This window comes from Amphibalanus amphitrite, unplaced genomic scaffold, assembly GCF_019059575.1.
Source record: "Amphibalanus amphitrite isolate SeventyFive unplaced genomic scaffold, NRLGWU_Aamphi_draft 000191F_arrow, whole genome shotgun sequence".
Taxonomy (NCBI): domain Eukaryota; kingdom Metazoa; phylum Arthropoda; class Thecostraca; order Balanomorpha; family Balanidae; genus Amphibalanus; species Amphibalanus amphitrite.
Window position 1 is genome coordinate 101,081 of NW_024881686.1, and position 19,094 is coordinate 120,174.

General features: G+C 55.0%; 2 protein-coding genes across 8 annotated transcripts; one reads left to right on the forward strand and one right to left on the reverse strand.

The window, feature by feature from the left end:
• Positions 1-8,729: 8,729 nt before the first annotated feature.
• LOC122384489 (39S ribosomal protein L41, mitochondrial-like) lies at positions 8,730-14,154 on the reverse strand. Of its 4 annotated transcripts, none has more exons than XM_043371935.1 (4): positions 14,068-14,154; positions 9,897-10,157; positions 9,449-9,555; positions 8,730-9,070 (listed from the first exon to the last, which is right to left on the reverse strand). In XM_043371935.1, the coding sequence occupies exons 2-4, from the start codon at positions 10,087-10,089 to the stop codon at positions 8,846-8,848; spliced, it is 525 nt and encodes a 174-aa protein (XP_043227870.1). In that variant the 5' UTR covers positions 10,090-10,157; positions 14,068-14,154; the 3' UTR covers positions 8,730-8,845. The 4 variants fall into 4 exon arrangements, with proteins under 4 accessions (XP_043227870.1, XP_043227868.1, XP_043227869.1 ...); XM_043371933.1 differs by lacking the exon at positions 14,068-14,154 and adding an exon at positions 11,510-11,565; XM_043371934.1 differs by lacking the exon at positions 14,068-14,154 and adding an exon at positions 11,473-11,499.
• On the forward strand, positions 11,964-18,958 carry LOC122384488 (PRELI domain-containing protein 1, mitochondrial-like). Of its 4 annotated transcripts, none has more exons than XM_043371929.1 (5): positions 11,964-12,236; positions 15,552-15,646; positions 16,107-16,437; positions 16,928-17,070; positions 17,486-18,958. In XM_043371929.1, the coding sequence occupies exons 2-5, from the start codon at positions 15,555-15,557 to the stop codon at positions 17,580-17,582; spliced, it is 663 nt and encodes a 220-aa protein (XP_043227864.1). In that variant the 5' UTR covers positions 11,964-12,236; positions 15,552-15,554; the 3' UTR covers positions 17,583-18,958. The 4 variants fall into 4 exon arrangements, with proteins under 4 accessions (XP_043227864.1, XP_043227865.1, XP_043227863.1 ...); XM_043371930.1 differs by lacking the exon at positions 11,964-12,236 and adding an exon at positions 12,498-12,527; XM_043371928.1 differs by lacking the exon at positions 11,964-12,236 and adding an exon at positions 13,194-13,335.
• Positions 18,959-19,094: the final 136 nt, after the last annotated feature.

The following is a 19,094-nucleotide window of genomic DNA, read 5'->3' on the forward strand; positions in this document are numbered from 1 at the left end:
CACCGGAGGCTGCCGCGCCGCCGACCGAGGCCCCATGGCGTGGCCCGCGGGCCGGTCGCGATGGAGGAGCTCGCCCTGAAGTCGGAGCGTCTCTCCACGGCGCCGCGGTCGGTCAAAAAATCCGCCGCGGCCGGCACAGAACCAGTTTGCGTGTAATCCGGGCGGCGCCTGAGGTTCTCTCAGGGTCAGCGGGTCGGGACGGGAGAGACAGGTCGGTCCGGGGCCCTGCACGGGAGAGGAGAGACAGAGAGGGCGGGCCCGGGCCTGCACGGGAGAGGAGAGACAGAGAGGGCGGGTCCGGGGCCTGCACGGGAGAGGAGAGACAGAGAGGGCGGGCCCGGGCCTGCACGGGAGAGGAACGGACAGTCATCAGGTCCCATGCTGGGCAGCGGCTATACCCGCCGATGTTGGAATGCATACATTTTTCATCTGCAGGCACCCTCACGCAGGTATCTGTAAACAAATAGGAATGTTACTGCCTGTGGCGTCGTTCCAAAGAGCGGAGCATTGCCACTTTATGGGGCCCAGCACAGATGCCGTGCTTATTACCACTGATTGACGGACTCCGAGACGCCCTCAGCGCCAGCTGACGTCTCGCCACCGTCCCGCTATCCCGCCACGGAGTCCCAGCTTCCGTGGGAGTCTGCCGCTCATCTCCGCCACCGCCGGCGTCGGGCTGATGTCGCCCGGGCCCGCTGCCCGAGACAGGTTGGCGCTCCGTCGCCCCGCCGCACTCGGTAGGACTGCCGGCGGGGAAGGACCGTCGGCAGGACGGACTCTCGCCGCGGTTTGGTCAGAGTTCCAGGCCCGTCCGTCCGTCCAGGTTCGCTCTCAGGCCCGGTGACCTCGGCAGCCGGCCGCAGGCCACTCCTCGGGGGCCGGGCCGTTTCCGCCGGCTGACCTCGGTAGCCGCTACGATCGGACGGTGAGACGCGCCGCGCCGCACACCGGTCCGCAAACAGCTCCCCCTCGCCGCGGCCACCTCGCCAACAAACAGGCGGGCGGCCCCGCCCTGCCGTACCGCGGTGCGCCGGCCGCCCGGTGTCGCCGGGCCGGCCGGTCAGCCGCGCCGTCAGAACCGCGAGACGCGCCGCGCTCCGGCCAGCCAAGGTCACGGTGACCGCATCGGGGAAAATCGGCCGGACGGGTGGACGGCGGACGGGCGCGGCGGCGCGCCTCGCCCCGTGGCCCAGTGATGGCGGCGGCGGTGGCCGGTGACCGCGCCGCAGGTGCCGCTCCAGGGCGCGGCAGCTGGCCGCCGGCGGCCCCCGCGCCGACCGCGCAGCTCGGCCGCCCTGCGGGCTGCGCTCTCCTGTTTTTGTCTGAGACCGCGGCGCGCACATTCCGTCCGGACGCCGCCGGCGGCGCGGCCGGGACCTGGGACCTGGCCCGCCCCCGGCCCACAAAAGGGCCGGCCGGCCCCGCGCCGTCCCGCTGGCGACAAAGGCCACTGCGGGGCACTGCCCTACACTCGGCGGCCCGCGCGGCCCCGTTTTCCGCGGAATCTGCTTTATGGCGAGAAAAAATCTAAGGGTTATTGAGGCCGTGCAGAGGGGCGGCGATAAATATAGTGTGTCACCGCCGGGTCCCGCGCCCTCGGCCGACGGGGCGGTCCGCGCCGGTCCCCGGCCGAGGCCACGGCGAGCCGCGCCACAAAGACAGCCGTCGGCCGCGCCGGGGCGGCCACAAAGGCTGTCGGCCGGCGCCGGCGACCCGACCGGCGCTCCCCTCCGTCGGCGACCTTCGTCTCCCCTTCCGGCGGCGGGCCACGTGACCGCGCCCCGCCGCCGTGCCGGCCGTCACGTGACCGACCCGTCGGCGCCGGCGGCGGGGGAAGCGACGCCGAGGGTGGCCGAGCGCGTGGCGGCGGGCAGCGGTGTGCCGACCCGGCGACGGCAGCCCTGCAGGGGCGGCGGCGACCGTCCCAGTAATACCGGCGCTCACCACAGGTCCGCACTGGATCAGCTGGAAACGAAACGGAAGGAAACGAAGGGAAGGCGAATGTCAGACATATACGAGTAGTTACGAACAAGGAGCCTCGTGGACGGAGGAGTAAAATGCATACAGGCTGAAGCGCGCCGATTGGTATGATACACGTGTAAGTGAGCGGTGCTGGGATAATAGCATTCACCTGAATGCATTGAGCAGGAAAGGCGCTGATTGTTGAGGTCGCTGCCTATATCAAACGGTGTCGGTTGCGCCCGGCGCGGCCTGACACACAGAGCAGACGAGCTGTGAGTACCGGTGGCTGGCTGTGAGCATCCCCCACCCACACAGGATACCGGTGATCCGACGATCGTCATTCAGCAGCAGTCCTTCTTATAGAGGCATTATCTTCATCAATAGCGCCTCACTGATACATAAACATCAGGTAAAACATCATTGTAGCCTGCCTGAAAATCGGCACATCCCCACACTCCAGTATGTCAAACGTACCGTGGCGCAGACAGTGAAGATATCCTCTGTCAGACGGCTGAAGAGGCTTCAGGACGGGCCGGCATTGAGGAGAGTGGCGGTCAGCAGTTGGTAGTCGCCGACTCGCCAGTCAGTCAGTGGATATTGAGTGAAGTAGACAGTAGCCTCCTGACAGCCGAGCCGGGCCCTGAAAGATCGAACTCACGGGAGCAGGGCGGTCACTGAGGAATGACAGGACTCACGGTCAACAACCGGTAACAACCGGTAACTGAGAAAGGACACAATATATCCGTCATCGGTCAGCCCCAGGACTGGCTAGGGTATGACCCACGCACGGGTCCGCCCCTGAGGATTGAGGTAGGACGGGACACACCGGTGTTACCCGCGCCCGTACCGCTGGAAGCGTCGGCCGGTCTCTGTCCCGATGGTAGCCGATCCGAGCCCTGCGGCCGGTGAGTGACACACCGGCAGCCAGCCTGAGACCCTCCGGGCGGTCACTGTTCCATCGGCGGCCGATCACGGGCCCTCCGGCCGGCGTGTGTCCCGTCGGCCGGCGTCTGTGCTGACGGCGCCGGCCGATCCGAGCCCTCCGGCCAGTCACTGATCCGTGACACGGTCACACGGCCGACGGACGGAACGGCCGGCCGGCCGCTCGACTCGGCCGGCCACCTGGCGCACCAGGCCCATCGGGGCCATCACAGGATCAGCACAGCACACAGTGACCAATGGAGGACTAGCACAGCACACAGCGACCATTACAGGACCAGCACAGCACACAGAAGTCATTGGAGGACCAGCACAGCACACAGCGGTCATTGGAGGACCAGCACAGCACCCAGTGGTCATTGGAGGACCAGCACAGCACACAGTGGTCATTGGAGGACCAGCACAGTACACAGTAGTCATTGGGGGTCCAGCACAGCACACAGTGGTCATTGGAGGTCCAGCACAACACACAGTGGTCATTGGAGGACCAGCACAGCACCCAGTGGTCATTGGAGGACCAGCAAAGCACACAGAGGTCATTGGAGGACCAGCACAGCACCCAGTGGTCATTGGAGGACCAGCAAAGCACACAGAGGTCATTGGAGGACCAGCACAGCACCCAGTGGTCATTGGAGGACCAGCAAAGCACACAGAGGTCATTGGAGGACCAGCACAGCACACAGTGGTCATTGGAGGACCAGCAAAGCACACAGAGGTCATTGGAGGACCAGCACAGCACACAGTGGTCATTGGAGGACCAGCACAGCACACAGTGGTCATTGGAGGACCAGCACAGCACACAGTGGTCATTGGAGGACCAGCACAGCACACAGTGGTCATTGGAGGACCAGCCAGCACACAGTGGTCATTGGAGGACCAGCACAGCACACAGTGGTCATTGGAGGTCCAGCACAGCACACAGTGGTCATTGGAGGACCAGCACAGTACACAGTAGTCATTGGGGGTCCAGCACAGCACACAGTGGTCATTGGAGGTCCAGCACAACACACAGTGGTCATTGGAGGACCAGCACAGCACCCAGTGGTCATTGGAGGACCAGCAAAGCACACAGAGGTCATTGGAGGACCAGCACAGCACCCAGTGGTCATTGGAGGACCAGCAAAGCACACAGAGGTCATTGGAGGACCAGCACAGCACACAGTGTCATTGGAGGACCAGCACAGCACACAGTGGTCATTAGAGGACAAACACAACTCGGTCGTTAGGCACAGTTGACAGTACCGACTCACGAAGAAGCTCATTGCTCACAGTCACAAATAGCTCGGCACAGGTGAAGAGGGCGCAGCATACCACACAGACTACTATCGGCTCCGTGCAAATATATGCAGATAGACATGACACCGACGATAGCGGGCAATTACCCTAGCATACAGAGACAGACTCTATCATCGACCATGCTCAAACATTACGGGCCGTGACACACAATGCCTACACCCACAGTGGGTGGTCAGCGAACACCGAGTCACTTAACTGGGTTTATACACCGACAGCTGGGTCACGCTCACGACCTGAAGCGTCAGTGACACAGAGACGCCCTGGGGGCGGTCACCGATGGGTAGAGACGGGGAGACCGGAGATGCGAGGTCAGGACGACAGGTCAGAGTGACGTCTCCACTGGCTGGCTGGCACGACATGCAGGTAATAGGTGGTGGGACAGCACTGCTGACAAGGGCGGGAGATCTTCTGTAGCGCAGCGGGAACGGTGCGGCTGGTAAACAGATTGCACGGTCTTGAAGTAACTTACGAGCATACAACTTGCGAGCTTGTCATTTGTCAAACTCCCTCCATTTGAAAAGAAAATAATAAGGTAGGTAAACGTGTGAGTGCTGATTATGGTGCTCGAGCTAGCTACTAGTTATACATGGCGTAAGTCTAGAAACAAATACGGCTGCATATAAAGTGAGTCAATGGAGCTAGGAGCTTATAGACCGTAGAATCTTTGTGCGAACTTGTTCAGTGCCAGTTCTTCTGTAGGTACTATAAGCAGCGCCATAAACTCGTCGAGTTATCTGCCGAGGCCAGAGGGGCCGGAGGGGCCGTGCCACTGATGAGGCCGACCCGTCTCCGGCCGGCGGAACAAGGCCGGCGGGTGCGGCCGGTCGCTGCGTCCCGTCGGCCGGCGGGTGCGGCCGGTCGCCCCGTCGGCCGGCCCTGACCGGTCCAGAGGGCAGCAGCGGCGCTGCGCAGCGACCGCCGCGGTATCGACCGACCGCGGGCGCCGGCGGCGGCGGCCGTGTCCGCTGCAGAGGTCACAGCGGCGGCGCCCGCCCGCCCGCGCAGAACCGAGCCCGGCCGGCCGAGCTCCCTTTCGACGGCCGGCCGCCTGAAACCGAAAGTGGCCGCCGGCTGCGGCCCGGTCCGGCCCGGCCCGCCGGTACACCTGACCCTACCGACGCTGGGCCGGGCGCGGCGGGAGAGCAGTGTTTGCTGACCGGTCAGGACGCCGCCCGCGCCCTTCACCTCCGACAAACAGCTCGGCCAGGAACCGGGTCAGCCCGGCGCTCCCACGCCCCGACCCTCGGCTGGCCTAAATACTTGTTTTCTGTGGTCCGACCGAAAATACCGAAGCGCGGAAAACATGGCGCGCGGGTCGCCGGCGGGGCGCAGAGGGGCGCCGCCGGAGCGGTCACCGGCCCTCGGCTCGGTGGCGGGCGCCCGGTCAGGTGGCGGGACGGGACGGGAGGGTGGACACGGCCGGGTGGGGGCGTGGGAGCGGCGCCGGGCGGCAGACAGGTGCTGCGGCTACCGCCGACCGATCCGTACACACAGCAGCGCACACAGAGAGTGGCACAATTGGCCGACGGCGGCCGCGCCGCCGAGACCGAATCCAGGCCGGACCGCGGCGGAAACAGGGCCGCCGGCCGCTGGGAGCCGGCGCTCTCATCCGCCCGAAATGAATGGAATACGAGCCGCACACTGAACTGGGCCTTCAAATCAAAGCACAGCCGCACAAAGGTGGGCCAGTGGGCCATTTATGACTCATTCGACATTCTCAGTGACGACTGTGCGATAGTCGCCGGGGAGCGATCTCTAGGTTAATCCCCGGGGTTATCTAGCAGGCGGTCGTCGGGTGCCTCCCCGGGTGGCCGACACGGCGGGGGCCTCCAGGGGCCGCTCACTGTCAGCCGGCCGGTCAGTCACGTGACCGCGCCCGCCCGCCCGTGTCCGGCCGCCGGGGTCGGTCACGTGACGGGACCGGTTGGCGCCGGCCGGTCGGTCTGACCTCGGAGATGGTTCTCGGGGCGTCTCCCCTCCCCCCTCCCTCCCGCCGGAGGGATGGGTCGTCGGCGGGCCGCGGGCGGCGGCTGACCTCGGGCCCGGGGTCGGCCGGTCCGGTGGTCACGTGACCGGGACCGGTCCGCCGCGCCGGCGAGCAGGCTGACCTCGGCGGCGACTGCGAGTCGCAGCCCAGCCGTGACCTCCGGCCGCCCGCCGGTGGTGCAGCGCGGCCCGTCCGCGGCGCGGCGCACCGCCCCGGGCGCGGGCCGGCCCCCGCGCCGACTGTGCAAACAGCTGCGGCCGGCGCCGGGGCAGGACGCAGGCGGCTCACCGTGCCTCGGCCAGTGCACGCGTATCGCGCCGCCGCTGGCACCGGCCCAGCGCCGCCGTCCGTCCACCGGCTCCTGTATGACACGGCACGGCGCACGGGGACGGCAGGGTACCGGCAGATCACCGGCTGACGCACGCGGCCACCCCGCCATCGCCGCCGCTCGCCGGCGGGCTCAAGCTGCCGGTGTGCCGCCGCAGTCGGAGCTCATCTATCGCGTCGTCGAGCTGCACCACAGCTGACTGGCGGCGAACATAAAACTAACACCGCCCGGCGCCCCAACGCCGCAGCCCTGAAAACATTGCGAAAGGACGGCTTTGAACAGCTTTGACGAGCGTCCAGCGAAGGATTGAACCGAGGTTTGACTGGGCACTATCAACCCATTCGCCATGCTGAGTCCAGTACCCAGTCTTATCTTCGAAAAATCAACTACACATTGGTGACAATTTGCAATCCTCCCGCCAAGTAATGCTCCTGTCAAAAAACCAGCAATGCTTAAAAACTAACCGATGTGTTGGTCGGTAACAGGCGGTCACCATGAACCCACAAAGCGCGCGTCCCATAGTACGTCACAAGCCACGCTGATTGCTGAACATTATCGTCCGTCCGGGAGTTTCTCTCTCGTGTGTTAGCTGTCCAGCCTGCTCAGCCGGCTTATCCCCGTTCGCTGTTGCTATCGTTATCTTGTTTGCGCTGTTTGGCAGCGGTGACATCTCTCCCGTGACGTCACTCGGCTTTGGATAGCATGTGTGGTTCAAGGATAGCCTGTTGAGGTCTCAGCGGTCAAAGACAGCCCCCCCCGCCCTGAGGAGTCCAGCGGTCAGTCCGTGCGGCGCTGACACTGACCCCCCCTGGTGAAGGGAGAGACGCCGAATCGGCCGCGGTGGAGTCCGACAAGCTGCCAATTCGCCATGACAGGAGAGCCTGAGATCGGGCCGGGTCAGGTCAGGGCCGGTGGGTCGGCACCCCCGCCACCTCTCTGAGAAGCGCCCGCCGAGCTGACACTATCGGAAATATCGACTGGCTATGCGTGATGTGCTCAATTACCTCTCACTGGGCATTTCCCTGTGATAGCCTGGAATGGGTGGCAAAGTACAGAGAGACTTGAACCGCATGACACGACCAAGATAAGGGTTCACGAAAGTTTCCAAACTAACGGGCCGGTGCAGTGACCTGGCCAACATTTTTCCGCATACCTACTTTGTCAAACGAGAGGCAGCCCACATCTAATAACACCTACAATGTTCAGCGCTGGGCAAAGTAGCGCTGACCATAGTGAATGGGCTGGACAGACACAATGGCCAGACCTCTATCAAATCTGTAACACTCTGGTAATGTCACTGCTGACAGCACTCACCCGAATTAAACCATAAAAACGTTTAAACGCAGAACAGGACGCTCCGATGGTTCTAATCCGCACTTTGTAGTACATTGACGTACGGCTCCCAGGCCTTTTTGTCCTGTACGGTTGTACAAATTATTTACCACGCTAACAAGCTGTTTTAAGCGGTTCTGTCGACCGAACACCCGTCGGTCCACCGGCCTGACGCCCGCAGCCTGCCCTTTCCTCCTGAATACCGCGGCGCGGCGGTCATGTCCCGGCCGAGGCGACACGTCAGCGTCTGACAAAGGGTCGGTCAGCTCCTTACACCCAACCCACAGCGCCTGCACGGCGGCCATCATAATTCCCATAGCCGACTGATAGTCAGCGCGATATACCATCGGCGGCACGCAGACGGACGCACGGAGCGACATCTATTGCGGGAAAGAGGAACTACCGACGGAGTCGCACTGGAGTGCAGCTGGTGACTGCCATTCTTGCGCTATATGCGCATCGACTTATTTCAGAATCGGTCAACATACCATCAATGTAGTCATTTACGAAAGAAATCGATGTAGAAGACGATCTTAACTTCTCTAGAAGTGAGCAGGACACGCAACAGCGATGTGAAAAAGGAGAAAAAGGAGAAAATGAACCTTCCGAAACATAATGCCCGCTCCTTTCGGCTTTTGACTATCCAGTATCCAGCGATGGCGATACAATTAAAGCCTTGTTTCTGTGACGTGAATTGTTAATAGCGGTGAGCGCAGATTCGCCGGTTACTTTTCTAAAACATTCATATTTTGGGATATCTCATCCAGCTAGGAACTGTTGAATATCATAAACAATTTAAATTTTAGGCCTAGTGAACACTTCATACTAAATTTGATGGTCATACTTCACATTCTCCGAGTTCTATCATCTGCAGAACAAAACAACTTGATTTCACAATAGACATATTATTGCAAAATCAAAACACACTAATCGCTATAAAACGCTCTCACCACTGACCGCCGTCAGACCCCCTCCCCCGCCGTCCCTGCGCGCGGCGCGTCTCACTTCTCCCAGATGTCGCTGTGGACGCCGCGCGCCCGCTGCCGCGCGCTCTCGGCGGTCAGCGACTCCTCGGCGCTGGGCTCGCGCGGCTGGCCGCCCTCGGTCAGCGCGCCGCGCTCGAAGTCGGCCGTGATCTTGTCGCTGTAGACGGCGTTGAAGAGGTCTCGCGCGGTGAACTCTTCCTGGACCACCTCGGGACAGCGGTAGGAGACGTAGGGCTTCAGCTGCGGGCCGGCGGGACCGGTCAGACGGGGGACAGGCGAGCGGAGGGCGGCATCAGACACCACAGAGGCCTACCGGGACGGTAACACGGTCACGGGGCGGGACCAGGGCGTTATTGAGCTGATAGTCCTTCAACAGGAGTACTGGATGATAATTGATATGACGGGATATCAAAGGCAACTACAATACAATGAGCAACGGCCGTGGCCATTACCGTTTTTCGTAAAATCGACACTAGGCCATTATCAGATTGGTAAGCTGAAAAGGCATCTGGATCTCCAGACTGTCACCAGATGACATAACTAAGACTAGTTGCACACGCCTCCCATGCCCAGCTGAGCGTTCCACCGACCCGCTCGCTCGTAGGCGCGTCTGCTTACGTTGAAGTCGGTGAGGTCGGGCACCACCAGTTCGGGGATCATCTCGGGCACGGTGATAAAGGTGCTGTCCCCGAGTCGGTGGGCGCCCGTCGGACGGGTGCCGTAGTCTGGGGGGCACAACAAATGGGTCACGAATAGGTCACGGAAACCTCTGCCAAGGGCGGGTCAAAGCGAGAAGGCGAGTAGATGTGTGTAATATTACTAAGGCACAATTAGGATAAAAGGCACTAAAACATGACTTTGATTTATAGGAACCCTGTCGCAAAAAGAAACTGACATCCTGCAGAAGCAAGAGACTGCAGATAAGAGTCATACCAACTCTACTATGAATGCTGAAGTCAGCACAAGAAAGGTGACAACAAATCTATATTCCTTATTTTCATCAGTTATCAACTTGATAAAGTTGGACACATAAATTGCTAAAATTCACAGCCTAAGATTTACCTACCTGGTATGTCAATATCAGGAAACTTTTTCCTAAATGAAACTTCTTTTGCTCTCTCATTCTTAAAGGCAAGAGTTCCTGCCTTGGGTCCAAGCAGAAACTTCCTGAAATTCCTCTTTCCAAGCAGGCTAGCACTGGTATGCAGTGCCCTGCACTGGGCATAGCTGACAAGTGAGGTGGGAATGGGCAACAACATTTATCTTAAAGCTGTGAGCTGTCTGGCACCAGCTCTGCTGCAAAATGAGTTTTTCACTTCCAAACAACCTGAAACATGGCAAAATGACATCAGAATAAATAAATAAGCAGGATTATATACACTGTCGAACAGAGATAAATGGGGCACAGTCATTATAGAGTGCAGTGCAAGTGGGCCCGTACTATTAACTTGATTAGTTGCCAGCTAGCGCCATATGGTGGCGCTAGCAGACGGAGCAGACCTCGTAAAATATCAATGCTGGATATAAAAGGCTCAAGGCCATATCAATAATCAATAATAATAATCAATAATAAATGAAATATCTATTTATTAATTTTTCTATTAGTGCCATTTTACATGTTTATGTCCATATACAACAGTATTAACACCTATATATTACTGGCTATCGTACGTCGCCAGCTGACCAGCCCAGTTGGGCCCAGTTGGGCCCAGCCTGAGCCAGCCGATTGCATCCAGTTGTTAAAGGAAGACTGCCACCTTCAAAAAGTTTTCTCAGATCGGCCTATGATTTATTCCCTGGACAAAACAAAATTTTAGAATTCACCTGACAAAGTATCATCACGTGAATCGCGAAAAAAAATTGTCGATTATCATACAATTATCAATCGGTTAATGTCTAGCGACAATGTTTACACATCACTAGACTTCAAGGTCATAAGATTATTACATTTTATTTGAAAAAGTAAGGTATTTTATGATTTACTAATATATGATTTCATAAGAAATTGGCCATGTATAATTTATTTTGCATTTAAGTTCGTAAAAACATTTAAAAATCATGGCTCATTTGGAATGGGTCTGGCCCATGTTAAACCCCATTTCCCACACTTTTTTGGAAAAATGAACTACTGAATATATAAGTTTAACTTTTATTTTGACTCTCCAAAATTCTTCTCTGATCTCGAAACAATCAAAGTTTTGACATATATTTACCAAAAGACAAGAAAATTCATGTTTCAAAGTTATCGATAAACAGTAGAGATGTCGGTTTTCTTGGACTAAAAAAATGGCATCAAACTGAACTGTGGGCTCCGATTTCTCGCAAACGGGTTCGAATTTCGGAAAACCGACTTCAGTCTGGGACATAGGTGGCTCAGCTCTAGTGAAAACCGTTTTGTGGAAAAAAGGTGGCAGTCTACCTTTAAGGCCCGATAAATGCACTTTCAGTGCTCCAGCACAGCACATCAACATTCAATACAATATGGTGGGCTCAGGGCTGGTGTAAATGCCTAACATATATGTCACCCTTTATCCATGATGTCACTTGTCAGTATACGTTGAATATTGATATCAAATGAATAAATCTGAATATCAAAACAGCACCACACCCAACCATCCCAAATAATGATAGGATTGTCGTACGCCTACAAAATAAAAATAATGGGCCGTATGCCCTTACTTGACTAAAACTTGAACTTGGTCACTGAGTTTAAATTATAAATATTTATTACTGAAAAAAATCGTGAGGCATTGTAACAAAAGCGCAGGATATGAATCAAAAAGAGAAATATGTTCAATATTTGTTTCATAGGCCTACAAAGATAATATTTTGCGAATTTTGACGGAAATCGCAGGGGCTCACCCAAATGACCTTGAAATTGAAACATCCATAACTTCGTAAATATGGCGGGCCGAGCTTAAATTTTGTGATATTCGTAATGAGGAGCACCTAGAGTGTCCGTACACAAATTTTGACGGAAATCGTAGGGGCTCTCCCGAATGACCTTGAAATTCAAACATCCGTAACTTCGTAAATATGGCGGGCCGAGCTTAGATTTTGGGTGCATCGTAATCAGGACGTTACGTACTATCCACTGACCAAGTTTGGTCCAAATCGTAGGGGCTCACCTGATTCCGAATCTTAGATTATAGATTAGGATTCACTTACATCTAACTTGACGACCGTATAGGGATTATTGAATAGGCGTCGTTTCATTCGAGCAATTCTGCATAAGCAGCTCTTGGTAGTCATACGCATCAGCTCCAGAACATACTGCGCGTGGCGTGAGAGAGTAGAACACCGCATGACCGCATGATATTTTCGATTTCTTTCGGCGGACGTCGGTGGGGGCGTGCGGAGTTCTCTGCGGTTATTTTTCGTTTTCCGGCTTTGTCCAGCCTCAAATGTAAGTACCTCTACTGACTACAAATATTGCTATTGCATAAGAATGAATGTTTTAGCTGGAAATGTGAATTGAATGTCATGTCACGGAAAGCGCCCATTTTTCCTCTGCGTTGTTTTGGTTTTGTTGAATGTTGCTTGCCTCTTCAAGCCTTTCCTATGAAAAACATGCTTGATGCTTTATGTTCAGGAATCGTACAACTGGTGAAGTTGTAGTTAGCAACTAGCATATATATACAATTCTTGTGTTACTGTCTGTGACCTCCATGAACTTACCTGATTGCAACGTATCTAGGGAATTTCTCAACCGTTGATCTGGCATCTTCATGGGACGCCAGGCTTACTAATACCAAAATGTTTTCATGAGAGATATTATTTTTATTTTTACAATTTTAGCCAGTTAGGCACATATGGGTTCAGGTGTCACAATTACCTTACCTCACCTTACGATAACAGGGTTTTTTAAGCTGTGAGGCCTGTGGAACCCAATCTTTGCGAGCTCCTGAGGTCAAGCATAGCTCAGTCTGTGTTGGAGACAGCACACAAAGGTTTTCCAATCAAGGAGAGGCACTTTACCCAGAGATGCTTCTTTCCAAACAAACCAAATGAAAACAAACCTAACCCAACCTCACCTGATCTAACCTACAACCTACAAGCCTACAACACCTTTCCTTGGTTGGAAAACCTTTGTGTGATGTTTGCACTAGTAATCCCCACATATGCTCCTGAAATTCATTTGTTTGTTCTTGAAATTCATTTGTTTATTCCTGAAATTCATTTGTTTGAAATCAATCATCAATCAAGAAGTGATTTTTTCCTGTACCTTCCTCTTCTGTACCAGAACTTAAGATATAGAACTTAAAAGTTACATTACAGCTAGCAAAATTGCTTGCATAACATACCTATGCTCCTATTGCATGGTTTCTTACTAGTCCTTTGAAGGTTGGTTCACCATGTTTCTCTTTTTTAACTCTCCTAACCAACTTTTGGTCATATGCCTTTTGATTTTGGAGGGGCACTTTTGAGTATTGACTATATAAGACCAGATGGTTGCTGGTATTTTGAGGATGCAGAACACTGGAGCCATGGTTTTGTCTAACAGGGTACATTATGTGTCTGAATAGTGAACATGCTCCTTTAGAACCACATATTGCCTTTTTCCAGTCAAGATAGGCTTAACCAAGGCCATGACACGCTGGTGAAATCCTGACCTTCCAGTTTGATCTTTGACAAGGGACATATATAACTGAAGGTGTTGTGCAGGTTGGAGTTTTAACAAAGCAGCTGTGTAGTGCTAGATCAGCCTTTGATTAACCCACTTTGCCAGCTGCAAGTGCTAACATGATCAGTGAGATGAATCATCTTTCCATTTGTCAGGGACGCTGAGACCTTGCACGGCATCACTCCAGTGTCAATATGGCGATAACTGCTTGCAATATACCACTTTGTAAGCTGACCTATAACGATTGGCGTAGCCGATGTACTTTGTCTTTCTGTTGTTTTTTTTTTTCATCAGTATGGGCAAGAAACTGGTAATCAAGTGTGAAAGATGCGTAAATTTGAGCCCACTGACTTCGGGCGATATTGATAGTGGCTTAAAAAACGGGCGATATTGATAGTGGATTAAAAAACGGGCGATATTGATAGTGGCTTAAAAAAATCAACGAAAAAGTCGTTAAACTATAGACATGTTCATGAATGCTAATATCAGCTGCGGCCCATTACTCATGGCGCTGTCGTTCACCGGCGAAAATGGATATCCCCTCCCATCATGTGCTGGCTTCGTCGATCGTCGGGCCCGGTTGGATGGTTATTGATAATGAAGAATGGCGTACCCGTCATCCAGTCCGGTGTCGTAGGTCCATCATTGGCAACCCACCGTAGCCACCCGCCGATCCTCCGCCTCCACTCCTGGCCGTGCTATCAGCTGGGCGGTCGGCCGCCGACCCCCGGACCGGCGGCTGCAGATTGCGCCAGGGACCGGCGAGGGGGGGGGGGGGGGGCTGCTCTGTACCGTTGCTCAGAGCGATTGCGTCACCCGCGTCGGGTCCCACCCGGACGTGGCGGCGGTATGGTTTGGGTGGCGGCGCGGCGGCTGGGTGAGATTGGGGCACGCTGCAGCCCGTCAGCGCTAGAGACGGGGGCGGCCAGTTCCCTCAGCCCGTCATATATAGGGCAGCGATTAGCGACATAAGACATTGAAGTGGTGAATTAGGTTGGCTGATGAGATGGGCTGTCTGAGCTAATCAACGTCAGCTAAGAACATGTGTATCTGCAGCGCCCTGTCGATGTGAACGCATGTCAGCAAAGAGATCGGCCTGCTTAAGACATCGATTCTGTAATGCTGAGTCTCACTTTACCGGCTCTTTACATGCTGACTTTTATGAATGGGATAGACTGAAGCAGCCTTTGTTTAAGGCTTCACCGCAGGATATAAGGTTTATTGGCTGCGCTGTGGTCCAAGTCTTCAGTCATTTCACCGCTTCTGGCAGCTAGCGCGGTATGTCTCACCAACATGTTATCGTATCTTCGAGCTCTTAAAGGGACTATCCCACCTTCTAAAATGTTGTTAAAACCAGTTAAATTGTGCCCGACTTTATAGATTGGATGACCAGGAACACGGTTCTGGCATTTATTTTTCATTAAACATCTTAGGCTTCCCATATTCCAAACACAAACTTTCAAATATGTGACGTCACAGCCCAAAATTATCTCCTTCCCCAGGCCACATTACTGTCAAAAAGCTGATTCTTTTTACTCTGTAGGCACCACAACAAAGTTCAGACTAAGTTTTAAGCGATTTTTCAACGAACAAACCCATTTAAATCAGAATGACTAAACGAGGTGACGTCACACTAACGGTCGCTCCATGTTGAAGATAGGGCCTTGTACAAGGCCCATTTTCAAATGAAGGGAACGAATTTCTTCAACACCAAGAGGCCGCGGGGGTTGCAACCTAGATAGATAGTGGTTTCTGAACCTCGCCGCAAACTTGGCTATCTCAACTCAAACCCCATGTTAAAGGTGGGATAGTCCCTTTAACGATTCTCTCCATTATTGCGACCATTTGCTATGCTTTAGTGAACGTCCTTGTCGTTTATTCCCGGAAGTGTTCTCTTCGCTAATGAATTTTATCGTTTTATTGTGCATTTAATGTAACTGACAAACGCTTCAGTTCAGCTCAGTGTTGAGCAATGTATCGATGTATTACGCAGTCTGTAACCGACGCTCCACCTCATCCCAGAGTTGATGTATGGCTGTGTCGCTGTATGTATCGCTGCAGCACGCAGTGTGTGTAACTGGCGCCTCTGCTCCTCAGATCATGGTGCGCTACTGTGAACAGTCTGCCACCTTCAACCACCCGTGGGACCAGGTGGTGCAGGCGTTCTGGGAGCGCTACCCCAACCCGCACAGGTACGTACAGACGGGGAAGACTGTAGCACTGGGCGGTGTGACTCGCATCCTGCTCATATCGAGCGAGGTTACCCGTATGGTAGAGTGGTCCAGACTGAATATACACTGTCAACTGTGCGCTTGGATGGTACACTGTTTGGTATATACAATTTTTGGTTTCATGTGTACAAAACGCCTTCAGCAAGATGAATACCAAAGTCATATTTCTTTTGGGAATCGTAGAATCGTGAATAACGTGTTCCTGTGTTCACTTTCCATCGTCCCTCGTGGTGGGGAGAAGTACTGACTCAGCAATGCGTACCAAGGCTCAGCAAATCTTGCAGTTTCCGACTTGGCCGCCTGCCCGGAGTTCTGCCCTTGCACCCCGTCTCGGTGCACAGTTTGAGCAGCTGGGCAAACATACCCGCCGCCCAACTCCCGCTGGTCCTTCCTCACTCCCTCCCCTCCCCTCTGCCCCCAGCTCTCACGTGCTCACCGAGGACACGGTGGCTCGCCGGCTCGAGGGCGGCTGCCTGCGCTCCAAGCGTATCGTCACAAAGACGAACCGGATGCCCAAGTGGGGCGAGCGGTTCCTGTCGGCGCGCACGGTGGCTGTGCTGGAGGAGTCGGCCTGCGAGCCGGCCCGCCACTCCATGGTCACCCTGACCCGGAACCTGGCGCACACCCACCTGATGGAGGTCACCGAGCGGGTCGAGTACGTACCGCACCCGGACGACCCGCAGCACAAGACGCTGGTGCGGCGCTGCGCCTGGGTCGGATCGCGCGTCTTCGGCTTCGGGTACGCCATCCAGGTGAGGAGAGCGGCGGGGAAAGACATGAGAGAGCTTAGGGGATGATTCAGGATGGGAAGACGGCGCGGCGAGGTCGGGGTTACGCCGCTAGTGGAAGTATCATCAGCGCTTTGTCTCCGGTAATGTCCTGGTCGGCCGTGTACCGTGAATGTCCGCTGTCACCGGCGACCCGCTCTTGCATCAACGCTGGAGCGCCAGACAGCTCGGGTGCAGCAACCCTGTCGGTTCGATGGCTGGTTGACCGAACAACGCTGCACCCGGGCGATCAATCCAATGGAATTCGATCGCTCAACAGTCAACATTGGTCATGTGGCTTCATTGTGGTGTTCAGTAATGGCAAGCCTGAGCGATGTTCTTACACCCGAACCCCGAACCACAACGAAAGTCGCAATTATTGTTTCCAACTTGATTACAAGCTCAGCAGACAGCACCTAATACGTGTTCTCGTGCTTGTGTAGTGCTTACTAGCCTACTGGGCTCATTTTTTCAGGCATTCGGCGTGGAGCGGTTCAAGAAGAACCTGAACAACACGGTGCTCGGGTTCAACCACGTCCTTGCCAAGATGTTCCCGCAGCAGAACGCCGGGCTGCCCGTCACGGAGGCCGTCTCCGCCATGGACGCGCGGAAGGAGAGGTGCGTGGTCGTATTGGTGCCTGCACTTTTTTGGGAGTGCGTTGCTTATTTCAGTTACATTTGTCTCTAGGCGCGATGTTGCTAGTCAGTATCTCCGGTCTGAATATGCAATTTCATATTGTCTTGTAATGACGCTCAATAATGACGATATAATGACTATTAATATAATGATATTAATAGTCATTATAATGATTTATATCATTATCATTATATCAATAATAATATAAATATAATGACTATTAATTTATTAATGATCGTTCCAACTGCATGACTGTGCCTATAAATTGGGCTTGCTGCCTGGTTGATTCCTTTCGCAATAAGTAAAATAAACGAAAAAGACACCCAGTCTCGCGTATCGCTATAACTTTTGACGACTGACGGTCGCCCCGACCTGACGCTGTCCCTCCCACCGCAGGCTGCGGGAGACGGCCAAAAAGGCCACCGAGCTGGCCAAGTCCAAGGCGGGCGCCATGGTACCGCAGGCGGCCTGTGCCGAGCGCGAGAGCCGATAGCTGCCTCCGCCGCCGCCGTCAGAGCCGCCGGCCGACCGGGTACGAGTCGGGACCGGGCGGGGAACGGACGCAAACAGCAGACTGGACACCGCAGATCGGAGCTGCTATCCCGCGCTACTACCGGGAGATCTTCCCACACCCGGTGAGCTAAAGATGACCGGTAACTGCTCGGCCGCGCAGGGCGTCCGTTTTACCCTGCGCTCTCCCGTGCGCGACCAGAGCTCTGCCGTCTGGGCCGGCCCGCTCGGCAGTCTCGCCTCTGAAAATGTCAGCTCGGTATAGCTGTCTGGACAGGCGCCGACCGGTCCCGGGCCGACGATTTGTAATTCTTACTGACCGCGAGATCCCGCAGCGGCCGATCGGGCCGTGTATACTTGCAGGACAAACAGACGGATACCGGAGATCGGTGCGGGAGCGGAGACGCGGGTCGTCTCCAGCTCAATTCCTGGAAGGCCGTGGGACCGCGATGCGGTCAGGTGTAGTGGCTCAATTATCCCTGATTGCCTGGTCCCGCCGTATGTCGATTCTATCGCGTGATTGGGCAGTGTTTTGAATGAGTGCAGCGTAAATGACCCGGCCCCTATACTATAGGTCTCGACTTCGAGCGGATGAATTTCTTTGTTAGTTACTGACTGAGCGCGCAATGTGAAAACTTCACACAGGTTCATATATAGTGGCTCTTGCGTCAGAAGTCTGTGACGTGCCCTGCTCCGAGCCGGCCCTTGTTAGTTTCTTATCAGCAGTGGCGGTGGACAACTGTGGTCGTGGACAGCTGCGGAGTGGACAAAGGAGAGTCGACGGACAGGTGGCGAAGGTATTTTCTACAGGTGTGTGAGTTAGTCCGCGCCCCAGCCGCGGTAGACGGAGTGCCATGAGTTTGTTTGTGTTGCTGAGTTGAGTTAGCGGTTACAGCGAGTGTCGCGTGGTCCGGTCCGTCTGAGGAAACTGAGTTTAAAACGGGCATCGGGCAGCGGGACCAAATGGGCCGGTTGGCCCGGCTGCACTGCCGCCTCTTATGTCAGGCGCCGACTGGAGACCGCGGCGACCCGAGGGTCGGTCAGCGAGCGGTGACCCGGGAGTCCCGCGCGGTCCAACGGCCGCCGTGACACCAATGACAGACGCGTACCTACGTCTCAGATCCTAATCAATGCAGATTTGTTGATTTGTTGCCTGCTTGAAGTCGATTAGTTTATACTTCTTTGTATCAAAGCGCGTGGCTTTTTCATTTGAGACTGTAGACCCCGAAATGAGGTCCATACGATGTGAAGTCGCCGGTATATCAAATGTCCATTGCCCCTCGGCATGTGCAACCTGACGTAGCGAGAAATGACATGTAGATGCGAGAATACGTAATAAAATACATACCAAGACACTGAGTGGTCGTGTCTTTTTTCAACTGCCCTGATCTGACGTGCTGCGTCACTACCAATTTCTGTGCCTCATCAGACATCTATTCCACCCTATTTGTCGTTCCCGACGACTGTCCCACAACCCCGCGTGCCTTCCATCCGC

Coding starts and splice junctions, on each gene's coding strand:
- LOC122384488 (XM_043371928.1), top strand. CDS start 13,279: ATGGTTGCTGGTATTTTGAGGATGCAGAACACTGGAGCCATGGTTTTG. Junction 16,438..16,927: donor GCTTCGGGTACGCCATCCAG/GTGAGGAGAGCG, acceptor TCATTTTTTCAG/GCATTCGGCGTGGAGCGGTT. Junction 17,071..17,485: donor ATGGACGCGCGGAAGGAGAG/GTGCGTGGTCGT, acceptor CTCCCACCGCAG/GCTGCGGGAGACGGCCAAAA.
- LOC122384489 (XM_043371935.1), bottom strand. CDS start 10,089: ATGTTGTTGCCCATTCCCACCTCACTTGTCAGCTATGCCCAGTGCAGG. Junction 9,556..9,896: donor TCCTGATATTGACATACCAG/GTAGGTAAATCT, acceptor TGTGCCCCCCAG/ACTACGGCACCCGTCCGACG. Junction 9,071..9,448: donor CCGACCTCACCGACTTCAAC/GTAAGCAGACGC, acceptor GCCGGCCCGCAG/CTGAAGCCCTACGTCTCCTA.